At 33.4% G+C, this 22,487-nt stretch overlaps 3 protein-coding genes and 1 long non-coding RNA gene across 4 annotated transcripts; all 4 read left to right on the top strand.

The window, feature by feature from the left end:
* Positions 1 to 1,262: 1,262 nt before the first annotated feature.
* LOC111710943 (BTB/POZ domain-containing protein 9) lies at positions 1,263 to 15,449 on the top strand. Its single transcript, XM_023485150.1, has 14 exons — positions 1,263 to 1,338; positions 1,719 to 1,832; positions 8,214 to 8,301; positions 8,946 to 9,043; positions 9,636 to 9,708; positions 9,912 to 9,944; positions 10,168 to 10,225; positions 10,980 to 11,052; positions 12,106 to 12,186; positions 12,408 to 12,486; positions 13,614 to 13,744; positions 14,144 to 14,213; positions 14,604 to 14,711; positions 15,295 to 15,449. The coding sequence occupies exons 1-14, from the start codon at positions 1,334 to 1,336 to the stop codon at positions 15,427 to 15,429; spliced, it is 1,146 nt and encodes a 381-aa protein (XP_023340918.1). The 5' UTR covers positions 1,263 to 1,333; the 3' UTR covers positions 15,430 to 15,449.
* Positions 4,129 to 6,174, top strand: LOC111710944 (BTB/POZ domain-containing protein 9). Its single transcript, XM_023485151.1, has 3 exons — positions 4,129 to 4,233; positions 5,331 to 5,413; positions 6,081 to 6,174. The coding sequence occupies exons 1-3, from the start codon at positions 4,164 to 4,166 to the stop codon at positions 6,168 to 6,170; spliced, it is 243 nt and encodes an 80-aa protein (XP_023340919.1). The 5' UTR covers positions 4,129 to 4,163; the 3' UTR covers positions 6,171 to 6,174.
* Positions 15,450 to 17,145: 1,696 nt separating the features above from the next.
* On the top strand, positions 17,146 to 18,387 carry LOC111710938 (uncharacterized). The gene is made up of 2 exons (XR_002767156.1): positions 17,146 to 17,715; positions 18,149 to 18,387. It is a non-coding gene; the product is annotated as an uncharacterized LOC111710938 (long non-coding RNA).
* A 465-nt stretch (positions 18,388 to 18,852) lies between these two features.
* LOC111710934 (uncharacterized) lies at positions 18,853 to 21,515 on the top strand. Its single transcript, XM_023485142.1, has 6 exons — positions 18,853 to 19,055; positions 19,459 to 19,516; positions 19,740 to 19,816; positions 20,065 to 20,131; positions 20,938 to 20,969; positions 21,374 to 21,515. Exons 1-6 carry the CDS (start codon positions 18,970 to 18,972, stop codon positions 21,513 to 21,515), a joined length of 462 nt encoding a protein of 153 aa, XP_023340910.1. The 5' UTR covers positions 18,853 to 18,969.
* Positions 21,516 to 22,487: the final 972 nt, after the last annotated feature.

Here is a 22,487-nt window from a genome sequence, read left to right as displayed (position 1 = left end):
CAAAAGACTATCATTAATATTGAAATCTCCAGACTTTAATGGCGTTTTTAAGGTTCCCAAGTCGTCTTACGGTCTCATCCTTTATGGGTAACCCTGGATTTCATCTGCAATCTGATCAATATTTTACACTAATAAATATTTAAATGAAAATTGAAAAAATTGAAAAAACCGCCAAATGTTTGCTAAAATTGTTAAGTTTTCGTAATTCTAAAAATTGAGATACATAAAATTTGTTATCTGTATTTTGCTTTAACAACTAAAATTAATGATAATGCCTCTAACTAATGTAACAATTACTTTTTATTGGAATTAATTAATTAATTAATTAAAGGGAGTGTAGACTAATTCCATGTAACCGTCTGTTCATTATGTGTTCGTCCGATTAACAACACTACCCTTTAAACCTTTATCTGAGTTATCCTGGATATTCTATCCCTGGCTCACCAATATGACTTCCCAGAACTCGAGTCTTCAATCTCAGATTATTTAAAGGTATTCGTAGGAAATAAAAACTCGCCTTAAAGGGAATGTTTTCAAAAAATAGAAGGTGGGTTTGTCTGATATCGAATTGAATTTTCGAACACTCCTCAAACTCGAAATTTCTAATCCCTGTATCTTTGCATCCCGACGCGTGATGGTGTAAACCTTGGATATTACAAATTTTAGTAATTTTGATTGAACAGTTCTGATAGTTTAAAATATCAAAGGTGTAAGACATCATTTTAGGTTCTACTTAGTATATCGAGGGTCTGTTTGATCTACGATACAACTGTACTCATTGAACTGTACACTGTGAACTGTACAATAACGTACTCTGTATTTTAGGCTGTACTGAGTATATCCAATGTCTGTTTGAATTTGATCTACGATACGTCTGCACTCTTTGAATTGTACAATGAACGCTGTATTTTAGGCTGTTTTTTGTATATCCAGTGTTAGTTTGATCTACGATACAACTGTATGCTCTTTGAACTGTACACTGTAAGTTGTATTTTAGGCTGTTTTGAGTAAATTCAGTGTTTGTTTTGAACTGTACACTGTAACACTGTACGCTGTATTTTAGGCTGTTTTGAGTATATCCAGTGTCTGTTTAATCTACGATACAACTGTACTCTTTGAACTGTACACTGTAATACTGTACACTGTATTTTAGGCTGATTTGTGTATATCCAGTGTTAGTTTGATCTACGATACAACTGTACTCTTTGAACTGTACACTGTAACACTGTACGCTGTATTTTAGGCTGTTTTGAGTATATCCAGTGTCTGTTTGATCTACGATACTTCTGCACTCTTCCATCTAAGAAACCTATCTCAGGCTTGCCTTGTATTCATGGACAGGAAAAAAAATCAAATTTTCACAAAATGGATTTTCTATCTCCGTCCCCCTCCCATACATTGGTCTCACTTAAGTTGAGCTCACACTTTTCTTTCCCCTCCCCGGCTTTAGGGGGGGAGGGGGGTATTTAAAATGTTTTTTAAAAACATTTTGTCTGGAATTTTATTAAATAAAATAGATGATAGTAGACACAAGTTTGCAGGTTTTATTTCAGTGATGGGGGTTCAACCGAAATTTAACACCTTTTTTTTCCAGTTTTTTTCTTTATTCATCCCTAAATAGCATAAATTGGATAGTATTCTCCTACATATTTTTTTCCCCCCAAGCAAGCACTTCTTGTTGAAAGTATTTCCATGTATTTATTTGATTTTGGAAACCCTAGACATGCTGTAGATATTCTCAACCACGAGTCTTTTACCAGTTTGTCAGAATTTTCTGTTCGAGAAATTATTTCTCGGGATTCTTTCTGTGCCGAAGAAGTTCAAATTTTCAGGTAATAAATTATTATATATTAGATTCTTTGTTTTTTCCCCTCCCGTCTGTTAGCGATAAATAAAAGGGGGTAGATAGGCTATGTATTCATTGATATTGATCGCTACGGCTAACAATTGAAAATTCGGGAAAATAAGATTTGGGTCTAAGCTGTCATTTGGACTAATTTAAGACTCGAGCTCTCGGATTAAGGTTCCACAGAGTTGAGTTTATAAAACCGGTTAAATATTGTATTTGGCAGATTTTCATGGTTGGAATTGACGGATTCGAGGCATTTGATATTAGAATAAGACTGAAGGTCCGGGTGAGTGTTACATGTGAAATCCATGTACAAAATTGATAGGCGGGGGGGGGGGGGGGCCAAAAATCGCTCTCTAGGAAATTACCAAAAACATATCAGCAATACTTTATCTCATTTGCAAAAATTGGAGAGAAAAATTCTCTCATTATATCTTCGTATCTATTTCTTTAGTTTTTCAGATAAAGTTGAGTGTCTCAAAGCTTTCAGGTGAAATTTTTAAAACGTAAATTACATCCTCAATCTACACTTCGTTTGAGTTTTGTACTTCTCACTAAAATTGCAGAGTCCACTTTAGAAATTAAGAATATTGATCAATGTTGGCTGCCAACACGGACACGGAAAATTCCTAGATTCGATGTTTCTATATTATAGGATTTGATTCATGCTAAAATTCATTAATTAAGTGACTGTAGCCATAATATCAATTTTAAGTAACTCTCATTTCAAGAGTGGGGAAATTCCCTTTAGTATACGATTTTTGGAACCCCCCTCCTATCAATTTAATATATGGATCTCATATGTAATTCACATGGATAAAATTGGTCATACTCATGTGGCCGCAGCGCTCGGCTCCTAGTCTGTCCTACTCCTAGCCTCAGCGCTCGGCCCAAAAAATTACATTTTCGCTTTTTTTCTGTAAACTATTAGTACTTTCGCGTTAAATGACTCCAAATCAGCTGCTAAAAATAAATTTAAATAATTGTTGTTCAAACTTGGGATTTTATCGCCCAGCGCGGCGTTAAGAATAAGAAAAGTTGCTTGTGTAGAATTACAGGAGTAGGACTGAATCAGCAAGAGCTGACACAACTAATTGAGACCTCGGAGTAGAACAAAGAAACTTAAAGATATAACTATTAATTGCTTAATCCTACTGAATTGGTTTTTGAATTTTCGAAATTCGGAAAAAAATCGAAAAGTAGGGGGCGCACCGCCGGGCACCCAATATGAATATTAATCGAACACGGAACAATACCGGTTTTACAGAATATTATCTCTGGCCGGGTCAAGAGTCCGGTATCTTAAGAGCGGTATTAGCTAATACCGCTCTAATACCACTCTTAACACTAACACCGGTGTTTAGGAAATACGGATTCATAAGTCGCTAATGCTTAATCTAATCGTTTATACTTTTGCTATTATGGAACTATCCTAGGACTGGTTTGTAATTCAAAGAAAGAATGGTTTGTTCTTCTTCATATATCGACACCGTGAATAAGAAACATAGGAGCCTATCTGATTGAAATATGCAGTCAAGGGTCTAATGATAATTATTCACAACTACTTTGCAGGAAAGTTAAGGGAATTTTACTGCGCTCTGGATGTTCTGTAGGCAAAATTGATATTGGGAACCCGCAGCCAAATCAAATTTTAATTTCCCGATAAAGTAGTTGTACACATTTTATCGTTTTTTGGGATGAAAATGCGCGAATTTTTTTTCTGAAAACTTCGAAGAGCGGGTGGTTTTTTACATAAATGTCCCAATCAACCCCCCTCTGTTGTGATAAATTCATAGGGCGGCATTGTTGGTTATAATAGGGGTTAAATTCAGTTAAATTAAGATGTGCTCCTATTGGAATTTCATCAGAGGATGTCATGGATAATTTTTTTATGTTAGATTTATCTACTTTCAATGATCTTATTTCTATCCGATTTTTACTGTAAAAAAAAATCAACACGGTTTTTTTGTTGCTCATTAGTGATACAACCAAATTTAATGACTTCCGATTTATGAGAATGTTGACCGCAATTGAAGTAGAGATAAAACTGGTGTATATATTTTCATGAAACATATTCCCCCCACCCTCCACTTTTGCAAATCATGTTTTCCCCCAGAAGTTGGGTATTTTTGTGTTTTGGGGTTCCCCATTCTATAGTGCAGATAAATATATCAATAAAGGATATAATATGCATTGGTTATACAAGCATCAAGCCAATACCAGTTATTCCTCCCTGATTACTGATACAGGTTTTGTTCATTTGCTCAGGAATAATCATTAAATCTTTAATATTTTTTCAGAACTTAATAAGAACATGTCTAGTCAGCAGCCTTTTAGCCCGGCAATATCTTGCTGTGAGATACAACATGTTCATCAGCTTTCAGGTTAGCATAAGGAGAAGTGTGTGGGGGGTTGGTTATTTTATATTTAACAAGCAATATTTAGTTGAGACCGGTTTTAAACGAATAACTCCATTTTCAGACCACTTACACAAGTTATTATGTATGTTTAGACTAGAACAAGTCATATTTAATGTTTAAACCAGTTGAACAAGCTGTATTGAAGTTTTAGGCCAATTTAACAAGCTGTATTGAATTTTTTTTCCAAAAAGAACAAGAGCAAAAGTGGGGGATTTCTTTGCCTGCTTTGTCTCAAAAGATTCCAGCACAAAAGGATGTGATTTGGTACACGCACATTCGAGAACTAATCTTTGTTTAATAGACAGTGAAAATATATATAAATGTAAAATGTCATTATAAACATGTATATTTAGTATATACATATATCTTTTAACCAGTAATGTTTTATGTTATAATTTTACAAAATAAACATTTAGATCTTTAAAAAGAATTTTTAGACCAGTTGAACGAGTTACGTTTAATGTTTAGACCAGTTGAACAAGTTAAATTGAATGTTTAGACCAATTGAACAAGTTACATTAAATGTTTAGACAGTTGAACAATTGCCACATACAATGTTTAGACCAGTTGAAAAAGTTGCAATGAATGTTAAGGCCAGTTGAACAATTTACATTGAATGTTTATACCAGTTTATAAAGTCATATTTAATGTTTAGGCCAGTTGAACAAGTTACATTGAATGTTTAGACCAATTAAACAAGCTTTATTGAATTTTTAGACCAGTTGAACGAGTTAAATTGAATGTTAAGACCAGTTGAACAATTGTCACATTCAATGTTTAGACCAGTTGAACAAGTTCCAATGAATGTTAAGACCAGTTGAACAATTTACATTGAATGTTTATACTAGTTTAGAAAGTCACATTCAATGTTTAGGCCAGTTGAACAAGTTACATTGAATGTTTAGACCAATTAAACAAGCTTATTGAATTTTTAGACCAGTTGAACAAGTTACATTGAATGTTAAGACCAGTTGAACAATTGCCACATTCAATGTTTAGACCAGTTGAACAAGTTGCAATGAATGTTTAGACCAGTTGAAAAACTTACATTGAATCTTTAGACCAGTTGAACAAGCTATATTTGAGTGATGAATATTCTGACATTACACTGGTGGTTCAAAATTCACGTTTCTCTGCCCACAAGGTACTAACGGATTTTTATATCTCAGATTATAGAAATATTTTAATGTTTCCTAAGTTAATTACTTAAATCTCGACATTTGTTTATTTTTTTGTTTCTCCCATCCCTTGGGAAAACTGAAATGATTAAAGTGGATTTTCTCCTGAATATTATTAAATTTCCCAACTCGGCCATGAAACCCTTGAAGTATTTTTTGATACTTGAAAGTAAGTAAAATGTGGAGGAAAAATAAGTTTAAAAGAAATAAATACCCTTGAATTTATTATATTAAATCAGTGCTTAGGATCTGGATCCACAAGATTTTGGCTTCCTGGATCCGGATCCGCAAAAATATGCGGATCCACGGATCCAGATCCGAGGGGTAAAATATCAACCAAAAACTTTAAAAAAAAGTTTTTTACTCCTAAACCCCAAATCTGAACTTCTGAAAAAGAGAGATTATTAAAATTTCCTCATTCTGAATGGTTCATCAAGTTTTAGGATAAAAATAAGCGAAAAAATAAAATTGAAAATTATTTTTTTGTTAAGGAAATTCAAAAGAAATGTAATTAAATATTATGATTAATGGAGAGAAGCAGTTAAATTACGTATTAACTAAGTCCAACCACTTCAACTTTGATGGGCGAACAAGAGAAGTGGTTTAACAATGTCTACGTAGTTGAACTACTAGGTTATACTGGCGGCAAGGTCGGAATACTTCAGAGCTTTGCTGTACGGAGGGATGAGAGAATCTTCACAATCAGAGGTAAATCAGACGTAATTTCAATGGAACACCGCATTTATTAAAGGGACTGTAAGCGTAATTTCAAATGACTCTACTTGCATAGATTGCAACTTCTGATTTACAATGATACTTTTAAAAGTTTTGTCTTGTGAAGTCTGTATTAGATATCAATGTTTATGATTTTGAAAACTGATTATTTTCAATTATGGTTTCCTCATAAAAGTGGCTTTTTCATTTCTACTGAGAAAACTGTTTAAGCTAGATTCTGATAAACTTATCTAGTATTTCTAAAGCATAAAATGCTCAATTCACTTTTATCGAGAAACCACAAAAAAATCAGTGAGTTTCCAAAAGCAAAAGCATGGATATCTTATTTACACTTGGATCAGACAAAGGTTTTATCAGTACCATTGTGAACAGGACATTGGCCTGTCTGTTTGTCTGTTTGTTTGTATCCAATAAACGTCAATACGGCTGAACCGATCGGGCCCAAATTTTTTTTGGGATATTACGTGACCACAAAGAAGGTTTATGAATGGTAAAAATTAAACAAAAATGTGTTTTAAAGGTTTTTAATTTTGTAAAAAAATTTAAATTCTTGAAAATCCGCGAATTTTTTTTTAAAAATCCGCAAACATTTTTTCTTCTTTGTTTTAAAATGTAAACAAAAAGAACATGTTCACAATTTAAATAGAAGATGGGCGCAAAGCGCCCTAAAAGCCTAGAAAGAAGGGCGNTTTAAATAGTATTGAAAAAAATACGCAACAACTGATACAAACGAAGCGGAAAATTGTTTGTTGCCTTTTCTCGGAAAAATTACAAATAGAAAGAAAAAGCTTCGAATTCTTAAGATTGACTTTATGCTTTCATGAATTTTTCATTGATATATATAGTGGGTTAATTAGTTAAAATAGAACTAGTTAGCGCAGCTTAATTTCAATCCAGAGCATTTGAGAGGACTTTTTTAATCATAATTGAGAATTTAATCGGGAAAAATCATAAATATTCTGCGCATTAGAAATCCTACAGGGGTGTATATTTTTTCGAAAAATCATTTTTCTTCCCACCCTTCCTTTTAAAAATCATTTTTTTCCAAAGAAATTCCAGGTTTTCCACATCATATTATATCGTTTTTACGTCTGAATTGAGAATTAAGGGACTTTTTAGAAAATTAAAAAAGAATCATTTAAAAAAAAATATATAACGCTAATATGAAAAATTTCTTTCAGAAAATACCAGGTTTTCGTCTATTACGTAAATATTTTGGCGTTCAAGCTTTGAAATAATCTAATATGATATGGTACGCTCTGTATGTGTGCTTTCAGGGGAAAATGAATGAATGTTTGAGTAGGAACTATCAAAAAGACTGAAAAAAAGTAGCCTTTGGATGTCAATTTTTCATTTTTTCCCTCAAAATATCATTCTGAAAATTTACACCCCTGAAATTCTATTTTTCAATATTTCATATTATCTTACTGTTCTTAAATATTTGCGTCATTTCAAATGTTAAAAATGATATTTTATAACTTTTCTACATCAAAGAAATTCTCAACTTTGTTGCACTAAAATTAGATATTCAAGAAGAAAATGAGTAGAACACCACCAAAAGTCAGAATTTTAAAAGAATAAAGGAAAAGATGAAAATGAATTTGAAAGTTTTGTAAACTTTGTTTAAAGGGAAACTAATTTAAGAGTATAATTTGTTTTCAATGAGTGTTTACTTTTTTCCGAGAAGGATTGCAGACTTTACAACTTTTTAATAATTTAGGCTGACTAAGATACTTCAACAGAAAAAAGACCTTTTACATGTTACACTCACCCAGACCAAATATAACGCCCGGTCTGGATTTAACGCTACATCGGTTTTATTTTCACTGAGCCTAAGAGCTGATTCATAAGATTGAGCCTTAAGCCTGGGTCTAAGGAATTAAGACTCGAGTCGAAGCTTTTAAATCGTGGGCTCAACTTTAGTAAGTGAGGTAAGGATAAGACAGCTAGAAATCAAGTAACCTTAAACATCTTAAAGAATGAAGGGGGGGGGGGCGTACTTGTTTTTAAATTTACTCTATTTTTGTTCAGAGCTGTTGCTAGCTGGGCTAAAGGGAATCCTGAGGCTGAAGTTTCTCAAGTTCTCAAGGAGATAAGACTCAGTCTTCTGAGTATACAGGTAGCTAGGGTTGGGACCAAATCCAAGAAAAAGGACTTAAAGGGTTATTTCAAGTGACCCTACATGCAAAGATGACAATGTCAGATTTACAACGGTACCCTTGAAACAAATCTTAATCTGATCAAAAATGGAGAAGATACAGTCTGTTTTAATTAAAGAAAACATGGATTTATAATTCATACTTGATCACACAAAGCTTTTAGTGGTACCGTTGTAAATCGAGAATTCTCAGTTTTGCATGGAAGTTCACTTAAAATTACGCTTACAGTCCCTTTTATAAGTGAAAAGAAGTTGAACTTCAGAGACTAAGTTGAACCACTTCTTGAATTGGAGCACAATAGAACTGGTTCAACTACGTTTACGGTTACGCTAATTTAAAAATCTGGTCCCTGGAAACCGGTTTTTAGGGCTTCACAAATTTTTTTTTGTAAATTGTGAAGATAGAGGCGGGGGAGGGGGGTAGGACAGTTAAGACGGATTACTCTACAAGTAGGTAAACAAGGAAGTAAGGAACAGTGAAACGTCTGGGGTTAGATTAATTTTTGCCATGTTAATTTGATAATTTCCCCAGGATAGATTTTGTAATTCTTATTTACATCAAGGGCTTACAGAAGGTGGTCCAAATTACAGTTTTATATATTTAGGATTTACTGAAGGTGGTCAGACCTACAGACCTAATACCTCCTGACGTACTTCTAGATGCAATTCAATCTCGGACTGAAAGCAAAGATACTGAATTAAGGTAAAAGAAGAGACGTTTGGAAAGTTATCTTAATCATTTAATCTTTTAATTAACATTTATTCACCTTTTAATGACCGGTAAGCAATTGAACTATTGTTTATTTCCCATTTTAGTCTTCTTCGATCATATTTGACCGTTAATGACCTCACCTGATCTTTGCAAATGGTCTTTGACCATCATTTATAATCATTGACCTCTATACTTAAATGACTCATTGATATTCTTGATTTACCGTTAGTTCCCGTCATTGGCCAATGATCAGCACTAATTGTCATTGACCGTATTTGATTGTCATTAACCACTATTGATTGTTATTGACCATCATTGCTCGTCATTGACAGCTATTTATCGTTATTGACCTACATTGCTTGCCATGGACAGCTAAAAGCCTCCAACGACAACGACTGCCATTTACCACTAACTATTGATTGTCATCAACCACTATTGATTTTCATTAACCATCATTGATTGTCATTTATCGTTATTGCTCGTTATTGTTCCTTATCGATCGTTCTTGCTTTTTATTTATCGTCTTAAACACTATTGATCGGCCTTGATCGCTAGTAATCGTCATTGACCGCTATGCATTTAGATACCGTGGATACAAGATACCAGAGGAGAATGTTGCACTCCCTCGGCATGGAGCTACTGTACTGGTTGGTGAGGTAGGACGCACCAATATTGTTGAAAGTGACTGTAATATTTCTCCTTTTCTATTTTAAAATTGATAATTTTTAATCGTTGTTTCACTTTTAAAGTGACTAGGAGGGTTTTATGCAAGAGGGGGGGGGGCTTCAGGTGTCCATAACCGGTCCGTTTCAAAATTGCTTTATTCTTTATTATAAATCTTTATTTGAGTATATTTTAGGTTAAGGATGCACTACTCAACGGAGATAACAAGGTGACAAATTATAAATTTTAATTTCTTTTATTTTGTAAAATTCATGTTTTACAATTTCTATCAATTAATACTTACTACTATGAACTATTTATGAATACAGAAAAAAAAACGCTTTGATGGCCATTTTAAACATTAACTGATTGAAACCCTTTTCCAATCTCCATTGATTTTTAATGATTAAAAATTGTAAACTTATCTTAATTTTACATTTTGTTTTGTTCAGAATTATGATATGGAGAGAGGGTTCTCTAGACATCCTATTGATGAAGCAGGAGATAAAGGTAGGCAGGCAGGAAGCCAGGCATGTAGAAACTTAAGCAGGAATCAGGGTTAGTAGGAAAATAGGCAGGAAGCCAGACAGGCAGGAATAAAGGCTGGAAGAAAATAGACAACCAGAAGTCGGGCAGCCAGACAGGAAGTAGAGCAGACAGACAGGAAATAATACGGTCAAGAAGCCAGACAGGTAAATAGTAGAGCATGAATCAATACAAGCTGTTTGAAGTAATACAGAGAGAGTAGTGTTAGGATTTGATAAACAACAATCTAAAATTTTCAATTTTATAAAAGAAAATATTTTTAAATCGTATTACTAGGGTGAAATGTTGGTTGTTCATCAGCCTTGCCACTGGGCTGCTATACACTATACAGTATTAATGAATTATTTTTATTGCAAAGTTTTTTATTTTATTTTATTTTCAAAGCTAAATATGTTTGTAAATTAACACGTTTCACTTTTATTCTATTCTATTATAAAGCTACGTAACTAACCACCACTACCCTAGGATGATCATTTTAGGTACTTTTACCTGACAGTTCACATGAGTTTTGGGGGGATTTTTCTTGCCTGGTTCATTGGATCCATAATTTACCAGATTCTTAATTCAATATAGAACTTGGATGTATGTGTATTGCAGTAACCCGTCCATAGGCTGATGATGAAGGATTCTTCTAAGGCCAGTTACGAAAGTAGAACCTAACCATTTTTTAAATTTTCAATTTTAAATATTTCGTTTTTTGCATCGGATTTTGTGGCAGGTATTGTGGTGAAGCTGGGGATGCCTTGTATACTTAACAGGATAAATCTACTCCTCTGGGATAGAGATCAAAGGAACATAAATCAATCAATCAAGTTGTTGATCAAGCAATCAATCAAAAAATGTCAACCAATGATAGCTTTTTCATGCTTTTCTGTGATCATTCTTACAAATAATGTTGGTTGACTGGTTGTTTGTTGGTAATTTGCCAGCTTCTTTATTCAAAATAAGAACTGGGAGTGAATGTATAGTAGTATCCCGTCTACGGACCAATGGTGAAGAAAACTTCTAAGGTCGATCTATCCATTTAATATGGTAGTGTACTATACTTTTCATAAGTAATGAACTAATTATTTGAATAATAAAGTTATAGATTCAACATATATATTATATACTTTTTTGTAGTGTCGGTTTTTTTTTCATATTTTTCAAACATGTTTTGGGCATTAGTTTTAAGAAGTTATTGGAAAAACTTATTTATTTTTGCCTAAGATCTTGCAACCTTTGGATCACTGTGCATACTCTGCCGCTCGGCTTTTAGTTAGATGGCTTCTTAGAAATCTGAAAAATTTATCCTCTTTTGAAATTTTTCACTCTAAAAGTTCAAGTTTGCCATAATAAGTTATCATTGTAAGAAAACAAATATTACTGAGCGATTTTTATCTTGACACAGGCTTCTGTCAAAACTATTTTGTTAAATTATTTGGTGAATTAAACTCTATGCCCTTGTTGGGGGTAGATTGAAAATATCTGCGTAGATTCACTATTTTTAACCAAACAATGTCTAAATGACTAAATGATGGGGATTTAAAGGTCTAGTTAGAACAGGGGCGGGGCAGTGCACCCTGCTGCCTGGGCGGTCTGGGGGGAACACAATGGGGCGTCTTGCAGATTTCACTTCCTTATGATTCCTTTAATGTCTCCATCATATCGGTTTTGAAAGGCAACCTTGTAGAGAATAAAATTTAAAATCATATTAGACTGCAAAGATTTTTTAGAGCCCCCGGCCTCCCTCCCTTTCACTTACCCCCAAAAAATTGAATTTATTTAAGCTAATATTAATTGATTTATTGGTTGATTGATTGATTGGTTGTTTAATTGGTTGATTGATTATTTGATGAGCGTAGAGCATACTCCTACTATATTGAAGTCTCCATGGATCAGAAGGATTGGATCCGAGTAGTTGATCATTCAAAACATCACTGTAGGCAAGTTTCAGACAAAACTTTTTTGGGGTACCGTTGTGAATCAGACATTGCCATCTTTGCATGGAGGGTCACTTGAATTTACCCTTAAAGTATATTTTTCTTATTCACGAATCACGGATATGTTGGGGCAAAAGTTTGAAAACGGGTTAAATTTTTTTTCATTTTCCCCCAAAAAGTAAAAATGATTTATAATAATAAAAAAATAATTACTTGTATATTAGATCTTGGCAGTATCTGTACTTCCCCGCACGAGTTGTTCGATACTTTCGTATTGTTGGTACACACAACACTGTAAACAAGGTAAACAAATAAACAGTGTTTAGAATCCCGACTCCTTGGATACGTAACATTCTGGCTTCCTGGCTTCCTGGATACGGATTTGGTCCGCAAAAAAAAATACGGATCAACCAAAAACTGTAAAAAAGTTTCTTTTGCTCTTAAAACCCAAATTTGAACTGTTAATAAAAGAGTTAATATTGAAATTTTCATATACCTGAATGTTTCATCAAGTTTTGGTATAAAATAAGCAACAAAACAAAAGAGAAATTATTTGAAAATTCTTTTTTTTGATAAAAAAAATCTCTAAATCTTAAAGAAATGGTCAAGGGCGGATCTGCATCAAATTGAAATTAATCCTAAACACAGCAAATACTTTTTATAGATAGCGAAGAGAAGTGAGGGGGGGGGGAACTAACACTTAATTTTAATCATTCATTAATCACAAAGAAAATAATCAAATACCTACTTACTTTCATATCATCGTTAAATATTTTTATCTGCAAAAATAAATTTTATCGTGAAATGATCCAATTTGGAGAAATCATGTACGTAGTAATACATCTACAATCTCATTGTTTAATTTTATCATTGAATGATCTAATGTGGAGAAACCATGTACGCAGTAATACATCTACAATCTCATTGTTTAATGGAAACTTTTAAAAAGCTCTTGGGGCACTTGGCTGGTTCTAAAATGAACTGCAGTCTTTTAGATAACAAAAGCATGTACATTGTTCACTGTTCAGTTAACATCAGAGACCGAATTTAAAGAATTTAAACCGCGTCGCTAAACCGTCAAAAACCGGTTTCGCGCCGGCTCAAATCTCGAAACACTGAATACAACTTCAAGTGGAACCAACCATGTTCGAGCTCAAATTTTTTAAACTTGACCTCAGAATTAGAATATGGCCTTCTCAACATTATCTTTACAGTGCTGAGTTGAACACATTTAATGTACACAATAAACACTAAACAGTACTATCTAAACCCGGCTTCGTTTTGAAACCATGTTTTCCTGGTAAAAGTCAACTTACCCGACTTAGAACTTTTGATCAAAATTTAAAGCAAATCAGTCAAAGTGTTATCGTACATACAAACAAACAGACAGACATAGATTACTACTCTATATATTTAATTATACTATCTAGGTGTTCCATGTAGTAACCTTGGAAGCCCTTTACACTGAGCAAATTCAGAACCTGGATCTTGGTCTTATCATTCCACAGTCTAATGTTGCTACCCTGGACCATTCAGCTTTAGTTACAGAGGGGGTCTGCAGGTACAAATATTAGGGGTGTAGTTACAGAGGGGGTCTGCAGGTACTAATATCAGAGGTATAGTTACAGAGGGGGTCTGCAGGTACAAATATCAGGGTATATTTACAGAGTGGATCTGCAGGTAGTTCTTCCAGTGAATAAAAAGGTTTGGCAAGGTTTAGTCATGTTTTTAACCATGCCACCTGTGAAATCGTTGACTTGTGGAGATGAGTTCTTCTCATTGATAAATAAAGCTTAAGCAAGCAGTAAATGGTTGCCGTCAGCTATATTATTTCAGCAATATTTCTGCTAGTAACGGTCAAAATTTAGATGAGTCATCTCTTGTTTGTTACTTCTAGTAGTGTAATTAGTCGCTTTCCTACTACTAAATCTAGCGACAAGATGATGAACTAAATTATCAGGTCGAGGAATGCACTACTCAATGGAGATACAAGTAACTATGACTGGGACAGTGGATATACTTGTCATCAGGTATCAGAATACGTAGATTTGATCAAATTCCAGACATTAGTTGATAGTTTCAATACTGAATTGTTTGATTGATAGATTGATTTCTTTGATTTGTATATCTTGTAATTGATTGATTGATTAATTTAGTATTTTTCTTGGGGCTATCGTAGTACAGCTAGAATAGCCCTATGCTCTTGACAGTGTGGTTTGTTTGATTGATTTATTGGTGTCTTTGATTGGTGTATCTTGTAATGATTGACTGATTGATGGATTGATTAATTTATATTGGTTATGGTGCTATATAGAATACAGCTTGTACAGCCTTATGCTCTGAGTAGTATGGGGTGGATTGATTTAATATTCAAATTGATTGATCGATTGATTTCTCTTGTGATTGATAAATTGTTTTAGCTTGGTTCTGGTGCTATAGTTGTACAGCTGGGACAGCCCTATGCTCTGGACAGTATGCGCTTGCTTCTCTGGGACTGTGATGACCGGAGCTATAGCTACTATATTGAGGTAAATTGGGAAATAAAATATTATAGGGACTGTAAGCGTAATTTCTCCTTGCAAACTCCTTGCAAAGATGGCATCCCCGATTTACTAAGGTACTCATTAAACCTTCGTCTGGTAAAAAAGATGTTGAATACAATGTTTTTTTTTTTTAGGTTTAAAAGTGCTTATTTCGAATAATTTCTGAAATTTTCCTTAAATAGAACTTTAGTGACTTAAGTAGAGAAACCACAGTTAAAAATAATCAGTTTTTTAAAATTTTAACCATTGATATCTAATTGTTCAGACTAAGCTTTTAAGGGTACTGTTGTGAATCGGAAATTGCCATCTTTGCATGGAGGGTGACTTGAAATTACGCTTACACAATTTTTAAGAATGTATTAAATTTAAAAAAAACTCAAATTTTATTTGCTTCATCCATTTTGTCTTTATTCTTTTTGGAGGATGAGCATTTGGACTATAAAGAATATTATTTTGAAAGGTTTTTCTTCTTCGTTGATATCGAGAAAATAAATGATTGAGGAAAAAAATGAATTTTTATAAATTGTTTTTTCCTCAAATAAACCATATCACTCTTGCTCTGTCTTAGGTATCAACTAACCAGCGTGAGTGGGAGGTAGTGTGTGACCGTACACGTGAAGCTTGTAGATCCTGGCAGCTGGTCACTTTCAAGCGCAGGCCGGTCGTATTCGTCAGGTATGGATTAGTTAAAGAGAATAGATAAGTTTAGAGTGGAATTAAGTCGAAAAAAGTGTATAAACTGCCATTTGTTGTACTGTTTCCATTCTGCAGGTGTACTTTGGAACATCTTTTTATAGAAAGAAAATTCTTGAAAATTATTTTATTTCCTCAATATCAATTCTCTGATATTCTGTGATGCATTCACCGAGTTCATTTCAGCATAAGCTATACTTTATATTTCCGAGTTCATAACCCTATCAATTTTCTTTAAATAAATTTATTGTAATAATTTTTTCACGACTAAATTTGAATAATAAGAAAGAAAAGAGAACAATTCGTTTACTTGATTGACAAGTGCAAATTGACTATTTTTCTGCTAATAATCTGCCTTTTATACATTTTAAACATTTATGTATAAAACTTCGCTGATTTTCATGTTTTATTGGCGGATTTCCAAATTAAGTTAAAATTTATTGGAGGCAAAATTTTGAATTCTGCCGGACATAGCGCTATCCTGGGGTCATGTGCTAGTTAGCACACATTTGGGCCTGATAGGTTCAGCCGTTTTTTACGTTCATTTGGTTCAATAAGTCTAATCAATTTAGATAAAACTGTGTAACAATTTACCGGGATGGGTCATGGCATTACTGGGAACTGGGGAGTGAGGTGTGTGCGATTGCCTCTTTACTATGATGCCTGACGGGGACTGCGAGATTTTACTAATCATATTTTTGCCGAAAAAAAATCCTTTCTGAAGAAACTAGACAGTTTATGGAAATTCGTAATTTAGAAATTCATTGAAATACGACTTAATTTATTTACAATATTCTGCTTGATTATCTTACTGTGGCATAATGCCCCCCCCCCTTTCTTTGGACAATATTTATGAAACCCTCCTGTTTATATTGGGACTTAGAATGTTATTTCAAGTGACCCTGGCCTCGTTGCAAATGGTCCCTTGAAACCTATATCTGATGATAATGTGGAAGATATTGTCGTTTTTCTAGGTTCATACGTATTAAGTTGCGAGTTTTTCTTAATGTTTTTTGTGACTTTTGAAAAGAAACCGCAACTAATTCATACTCAATCAGACAAAGCTTTTACGTGTATCGTTGTGACTCGGACATTGCCATCTTTGCATGGGGGAGGTCACTTGAAATTACGCTTAGAGTCTCTTTACTGTGTATTTTTACCAAGGACGATGCTGAGGGAAGAGAGCAAAGTTTAGATTCTGAGGAACAAGCACCTCTTCAGCCAATTAATGCGCTTCGCGCCCTCCAGCCTCCTCCTAATCCTCTTCAGCAGCCTCAACAGCCTCTGCAGCTGTTACCACAACAATTTAATCCACAAGGACAGGTTCAAAAACTTTAATTATAGTTTTTTATTTGTTTCACTTACCTGAGAATTTATCTTCAAACGGGGAGGGAGTGGGGGGGGGGGTTAAGGGACATTAGGGAGTCGTAATTTCAAGCGATCAGCCATTAGTAGAGTGGCAGGCCCGATTCATCCCTTTAAAAAAGTACCAATGTGGAAGATAACGTCGTTTTTCTGGTTTGAAAAGTGTTAATTTCCTTAATTGTTTGCTATAAAGACATCAATTGAAAATAATCCAATTTTTAGCTAGAAAAACTAGGATATCTCATTTACTTAGCATATGACAGCTTTAAAGGATACGGGTTTGAATTGGACATTTTACTTTTTAAATGAATTTTAGAGTTCGTTAAAAACATTGACATCTATAATTGATCNTATTTGTTCAGGGCTGGGAGACATCGGAGGAATAATCAGAGTTCCTCTAGTTCTGTTTCCGATGTTTAAAATTTAAATCAATTCCACTGGATCAAACGGATGGTTAGATCAATTCCACTGGATCAAACGGATGGCTAGATCAATTCCACTGGATCAAACGGATGTTCAGAACATTTACACACGATCAATTGAAACCAGATCAAACGGATTGTTAGATTAATTGAACTTTAACAAATGGATGTTCAAATCAATTGAACCAGATCAACGGATGTCTAGATATCAATTTGACTTAATCAAAGGATGTTAAGATCAATTATAAACAGATTAATCGGTTTTTAAATAAAATCAAACCAAGATCAATCAAATTGCTTCCAGATATAAAGTCAATTTTCTATAAAGAATCCAAGGTTTTGCGACCCCCTATGCTTTTTTAATGATCATTCTATTTACATGCTTACAAGGACAGGAAAAATGTTAAATATTTATAATTAAAGTTTAAACATGTCCTCTCAGTCCCAGATATATGCAACACAATACTTAAAGTTTATTTCTTAGTTTGATTTTTATCATGCAAAAAAATGTTCGTAATTATTGAATGAATTTAATGATTGAAACTTTGTGTTTAGAAAGATATTCACTAGTGACTAAACAAGACTTCATTAATTTCAAACCAAATTTTAAAAAAATCCTTTCTTTCTAAACTGGAAGATACATTCATAAAGACAATAAACTTCACACAAAAAACCATAATTATTTCAAACAGCTTGTTTGGTAGTTTTGAATGATTTATATTTTATAGTGGAACATGTCTAAAATTTGATCGTGTGGTTCGAAATTTCAGGCCGAATTCAAAGAAATTTAGCCGCGGCTTTAATTTGAGACGCGGCTCAAATATGGTTTGTTCCACTTAAAATTGTATTTAATGTTTCAAGATTTAAGCCGGCGCTCAATTGAAACTGTTCCTTTTTTGCGGATTTGAGACGCAGTACAAATTCATTGAATTCGGACTCAAGGCTGAAAAACCAGGACAGGGGACTTGAAACTCCAATCCACTACCGGAGTCATAGGCCATCCCTACAAATTGTGATTTAGTTTAATTTGATCAATTTAATGCAGACCACAAAAGTTTCATTTGTGATAAGATTTGAAACAAGTTCTGTCTTACAGTATTACATTTTGAATTTGACAATAATCATTTATATCAATTATAAATTTATATATTATTCACTCAGTTATAAAATTATAAAATTTATTATTGTAAAATTTATATTTAGTTTTATTAATGACATTTTAATTTCCAGTGACCCTTATTTTAAAAAGAGAAAGGCCCGATTCACAACAGTATCCTTCAAATCATTAGCTGATCTTCAATGTGAAAGAAATTGTGGTTTTTTAGCTAGAAAAATGTCCAGTTTTGGTTAGACCTAATTTTGGTAATATATTAGTCCAATCGATATAGCATTGTATCTGTAATTGTTATCAAACGTAACTTTTATACAGTAGAAATATCCAAACAGAGGATTAAGAAGAAAATCAAAAGTGTGTACATTTGATAATCAGATTAAGCGATCGAGATTAAGGATATCTCATTCTAAAGTTTTCAGCTCAGTTTTGACAATTTACTCCATCGGTTTTAGCTGTATAGTATATATCGTAAATCCTCAAGTATTTTTTATAAATAAACCAAAATCGAAGATGATCCACTTTCAANATTAAGGGTACTGTTTTGAATCTTAAAAATGAAGGGTCGCTAAAAATTAAGTCTTCAGTCCCTTTTAAGAAATCAAGTATAGGAATTTTCGGTTTCGATAATCAAATTTTATTTCAGGTCAAAATGGCGGGAAAAGCTAAACTTTCTCTTGATCAAATAAAAGCGTTTAACATTGCTGCCGTTAAATTCGAGACTCAAGGAGCAGACAAGTAAGTTACAAAACAAAATAAAAACAAATTTATTTATTTATTATCTTTATTTTTATGGTAAATAAGGTTGAGTCTCTTTAGTAATTACCAATTATTGTCCAAATGTCTGCAAGAGGGAGGGAGTGCACACGACATCGTTTTGTAATTACCACCACTCAAATGTGTAAAAGTAAGTAAGTAAGTTGTATCCTCTATATGTATTTGTTCCTTTGGTTGGTATTTTTATTCTTAATTATGTACTTCTTTGCGTTAGAAAAGAAATATATGGAATTTCCTTTTTTTTTAAAAAAAACTTCATGTTGAACGAGTCAACTTGTACTCGTCTTGTGTCATTAGATGTGCTATTTACATCTAAAGGAGGGAGAAAAATGGGGACAAATAAGAATAAAAAAGTTTATTTTAGAAGCTTGGAAGATGTTGATAAGATCGTTAATGCTCTCTCACAGATCAATAGTACTGAGGTAAACACTAAATTATCTCTTCTTGATCTTACAGATCAATTGAGTAGAGATAAACATCTTTTCTTGATCTCACAGATCAATTGAGTAGAGATAAACATCTTCTTGATCTCAAAGATCAAAGATCCGTTATGTTTGTCAATGAATTGAACGCTTCGGATGGGACAATTGTCATATATGATTGTAAATTAATTTTTTCAACAATATTGAAATGTTGAATGTTAAGGTTTGGAATTCATCGTCTCCTGATATATCTGATCTTTTATTCAACTGTGGTCAACTTATACAAGTACTAGACTACAAGTAAGTAGTGCTTGTCTTTCTATTTGATCACTTTTTTAACATTTAAGCTGTGATATGTGTTTTTTTGAAAGAGCTGTCCCCCTTTTGATAAAATGTTTATCCCCAGATGTCAGGAATGACTGAAATTCTTGGGGTTTTTTTTCTACATTAATTTCCCCCAGCTCATAATAATTTATTCCTGCCCAGAAAATCAGGCTGTTGAAAGTTTTCCAAAGCATTAAAAAAATATAATGTTCTGATTTAATAAGGTGTGGGACTACATGGAATCTGATAAGTCTACTGTACAAGATAAGAGATTCATCAATTTTGAGCCAGGTTAGGAAAAACGAAAAAGAAACAGAAAAATACAAGGAAAAAAAACTCTATAAAGACAGTGAAAAGACGAAAAAACAAGGAAAAAGACAAGAAATAAATAATAAAAAAAACACAGAAAAAAAAATATAAATTAAAAGACACAATAATAAGAAATGAGAAAAAGACACGGAAAAAACACATTTGTAAAAGAGACTAAGCAGAAAAGAACAAGAGACAAAAAAAGAGGCAAAGAAGAGACAAAAAGGAGACCAAAAAAGAGGCAAAAAGGGGACCAAAAAGAGGCAAAAAGGGGACCAAAAAAGAGACAAAAAGGAGACCAAAAAAGAGAAAAAAGGAGACCAAAAAAGAGACAAAATAAAGACAAAAAGGAGACGAAAAAAGAGACAAAAAGGGGACCAAAAAGGGGACCAAAAAGAGGCAAAAAGGAGACCAAAAAAGAGGCAAAAAGGGGACCAAAAAAGAGACAAAAAGGAGACCAAAAAAGAGGCAAAAAGGGGACCAAAAAGAGGCAAAAAGGAGACCAAAAAAGAGGCAAAAAGGGGACCAAAAAAGAGACAAAAAGGGGACCAAAAAAGAGACAAAAAGGAGACCAAAAAAGAGACAAAAAGGGGACCACAAAGAGGCAAAAAGGGGACCAAAAAAGAGAAAAAAGGAGACCAAAAAGATACAAAAAAGAAACAAAAAAGAAACAAAAAAGAAAAAAAAGAAAAAAAAGAGACAATAAAAGACGAAAAAATTACTAACAGACGGAAAAGAGGCAAAAAGATTGATTTAAGAGTTAAAGATCTAATTGTTTACATTTTCAGAAAGCTGGTCAACTGCTTCCTGTCCTTGCTAGGTACAGTAGTTTATTGATTAATATTTATTGAGTTTCAACATATTAGAGATGCTTATTTGCATAAGGCCCATTGAGTCAAAAATCTTCAATTTTCACTTCCAGGATATCATATCATATACTTGCTGTTCAGGTCATTATATTTCTAATGATCTTCCATTAGAATAGTTGCATCATTAGATGTTCATAAACATACCTTTTCATTCATTGTCTAAGCAAGAGATATTCTTGTTTTTCTATCTAAAAACATTGCGTTCTATCTAAGTGAGTTTTGTCCAGAATATCTTACAAAAGTAAATGGATTAAAGGTACTGTTGTGAATCTGGGCATTCAACTCTTTAAATAAAGGGCCACATTAAACTTAGTTGATATTTGAGATCTATTTGTATTTATTGGATTTTGTTTAGATTGCTTCACAGTATTCCCAGCACTACTCATACTGTTATGTGGGGAGGGGAAGCACTGCGCGAATCTTGCGAGCGAGCAGGGGGAGCCCTCCGCAATTTTTTTAAGGAATTCGCATACAGAGTGAGTATTTTCATTGCTTAAAATAGCTAATTACTCTTAAAATATGTAAAAATATTGCCACCTTAGAACTGTATTTTTAAATTAGGTCGAGGATATCCCATTTTAGAAAAATACAAATAGAAATGTATTTGTATTTCTGATTTTTTGTCAACATTTTATTTTTTAAACATGCCAATAAGAATTCAAAGTAGAATGTATTTTTGCTTTTGTAAAATTTCTGAAAAATGTCACAAAATTTCAGACCCCTACTATCGTTTTGATGTCGCTGTAATGTGTTTGAATGCTGAAATTATGATAAACTTAATTTTAAGATAGGAAAGAATCATATTCAATTACTTACAGTGTTGGTTAAAAATCCACAGTAAACTTTAAGTTGGTCTCTAGAAAAAAGGGGGGGGGTCAAAAGATACTCTTGACCACCTTTTTCCAAAGAGGGGGTCCTCGACCCCTTGATTCCCCTCCTGTATCCGCGCCTGCCGGGTTACATACTTTGTGCCAAATCCTTAGATAGGATAAATTTCTGAGTACCGGATTGAACGGGTTTCATTAACACGATGGCGGTCTGATGAGGGAGTGCACACTACATCGTTTTGTAATCACCACCACTCAAATGTGTTCTGCGGCATGCGCGCTCCTATATATTTAATCACGACCTTCTCACTAAAACATTGTTGGGTGTTAATAATCACATATTAATGTGGTATGCCCTCTATGCGAGCACTTGTCTTGTATCCACTTTATGTATTTGTTCCTTTGGTTGGTATTTTTATTCTTAATTATATACTTCTCTGCGTCGTGTTAGAAAAGAAATTATATGGAATTTACTTTTTTTGCGCTGGTTGAAATAAACTTCATTTCGAACGAGTCAACTTGTACTCGTCTTGTGTCATTACATCTGTTGGAGGAGGGAGTTTAAAATGGGGACAAATACGAATAAAAAGTTTATTTTAGAAGCTTGGAAGATGTTGATAAGATCGTCAATGCTCATCTTAT

Source organism: Eurytemora carolleeae, unplaced genomic scaffold (assembly GCF_000591075.1).
Source record: "Eurytemora carolleeae unplaced genomic scaffold, Eaff_2.0 scaffold918, whole genome shotgun sequence".
In the NCBI taxonomy this organism is placed as follows: Eukaryota; Metazoa; Arthropoda; class Copepoda; order Calanoida; family Temoridae; genus Eurytemora; species Eurytemora carolleeae.
The sequence above is the reverse complement of the archived record's forward strand: the minus strand, read 5'-3'. Positions and strand labels throughout refer to the sequence as shown.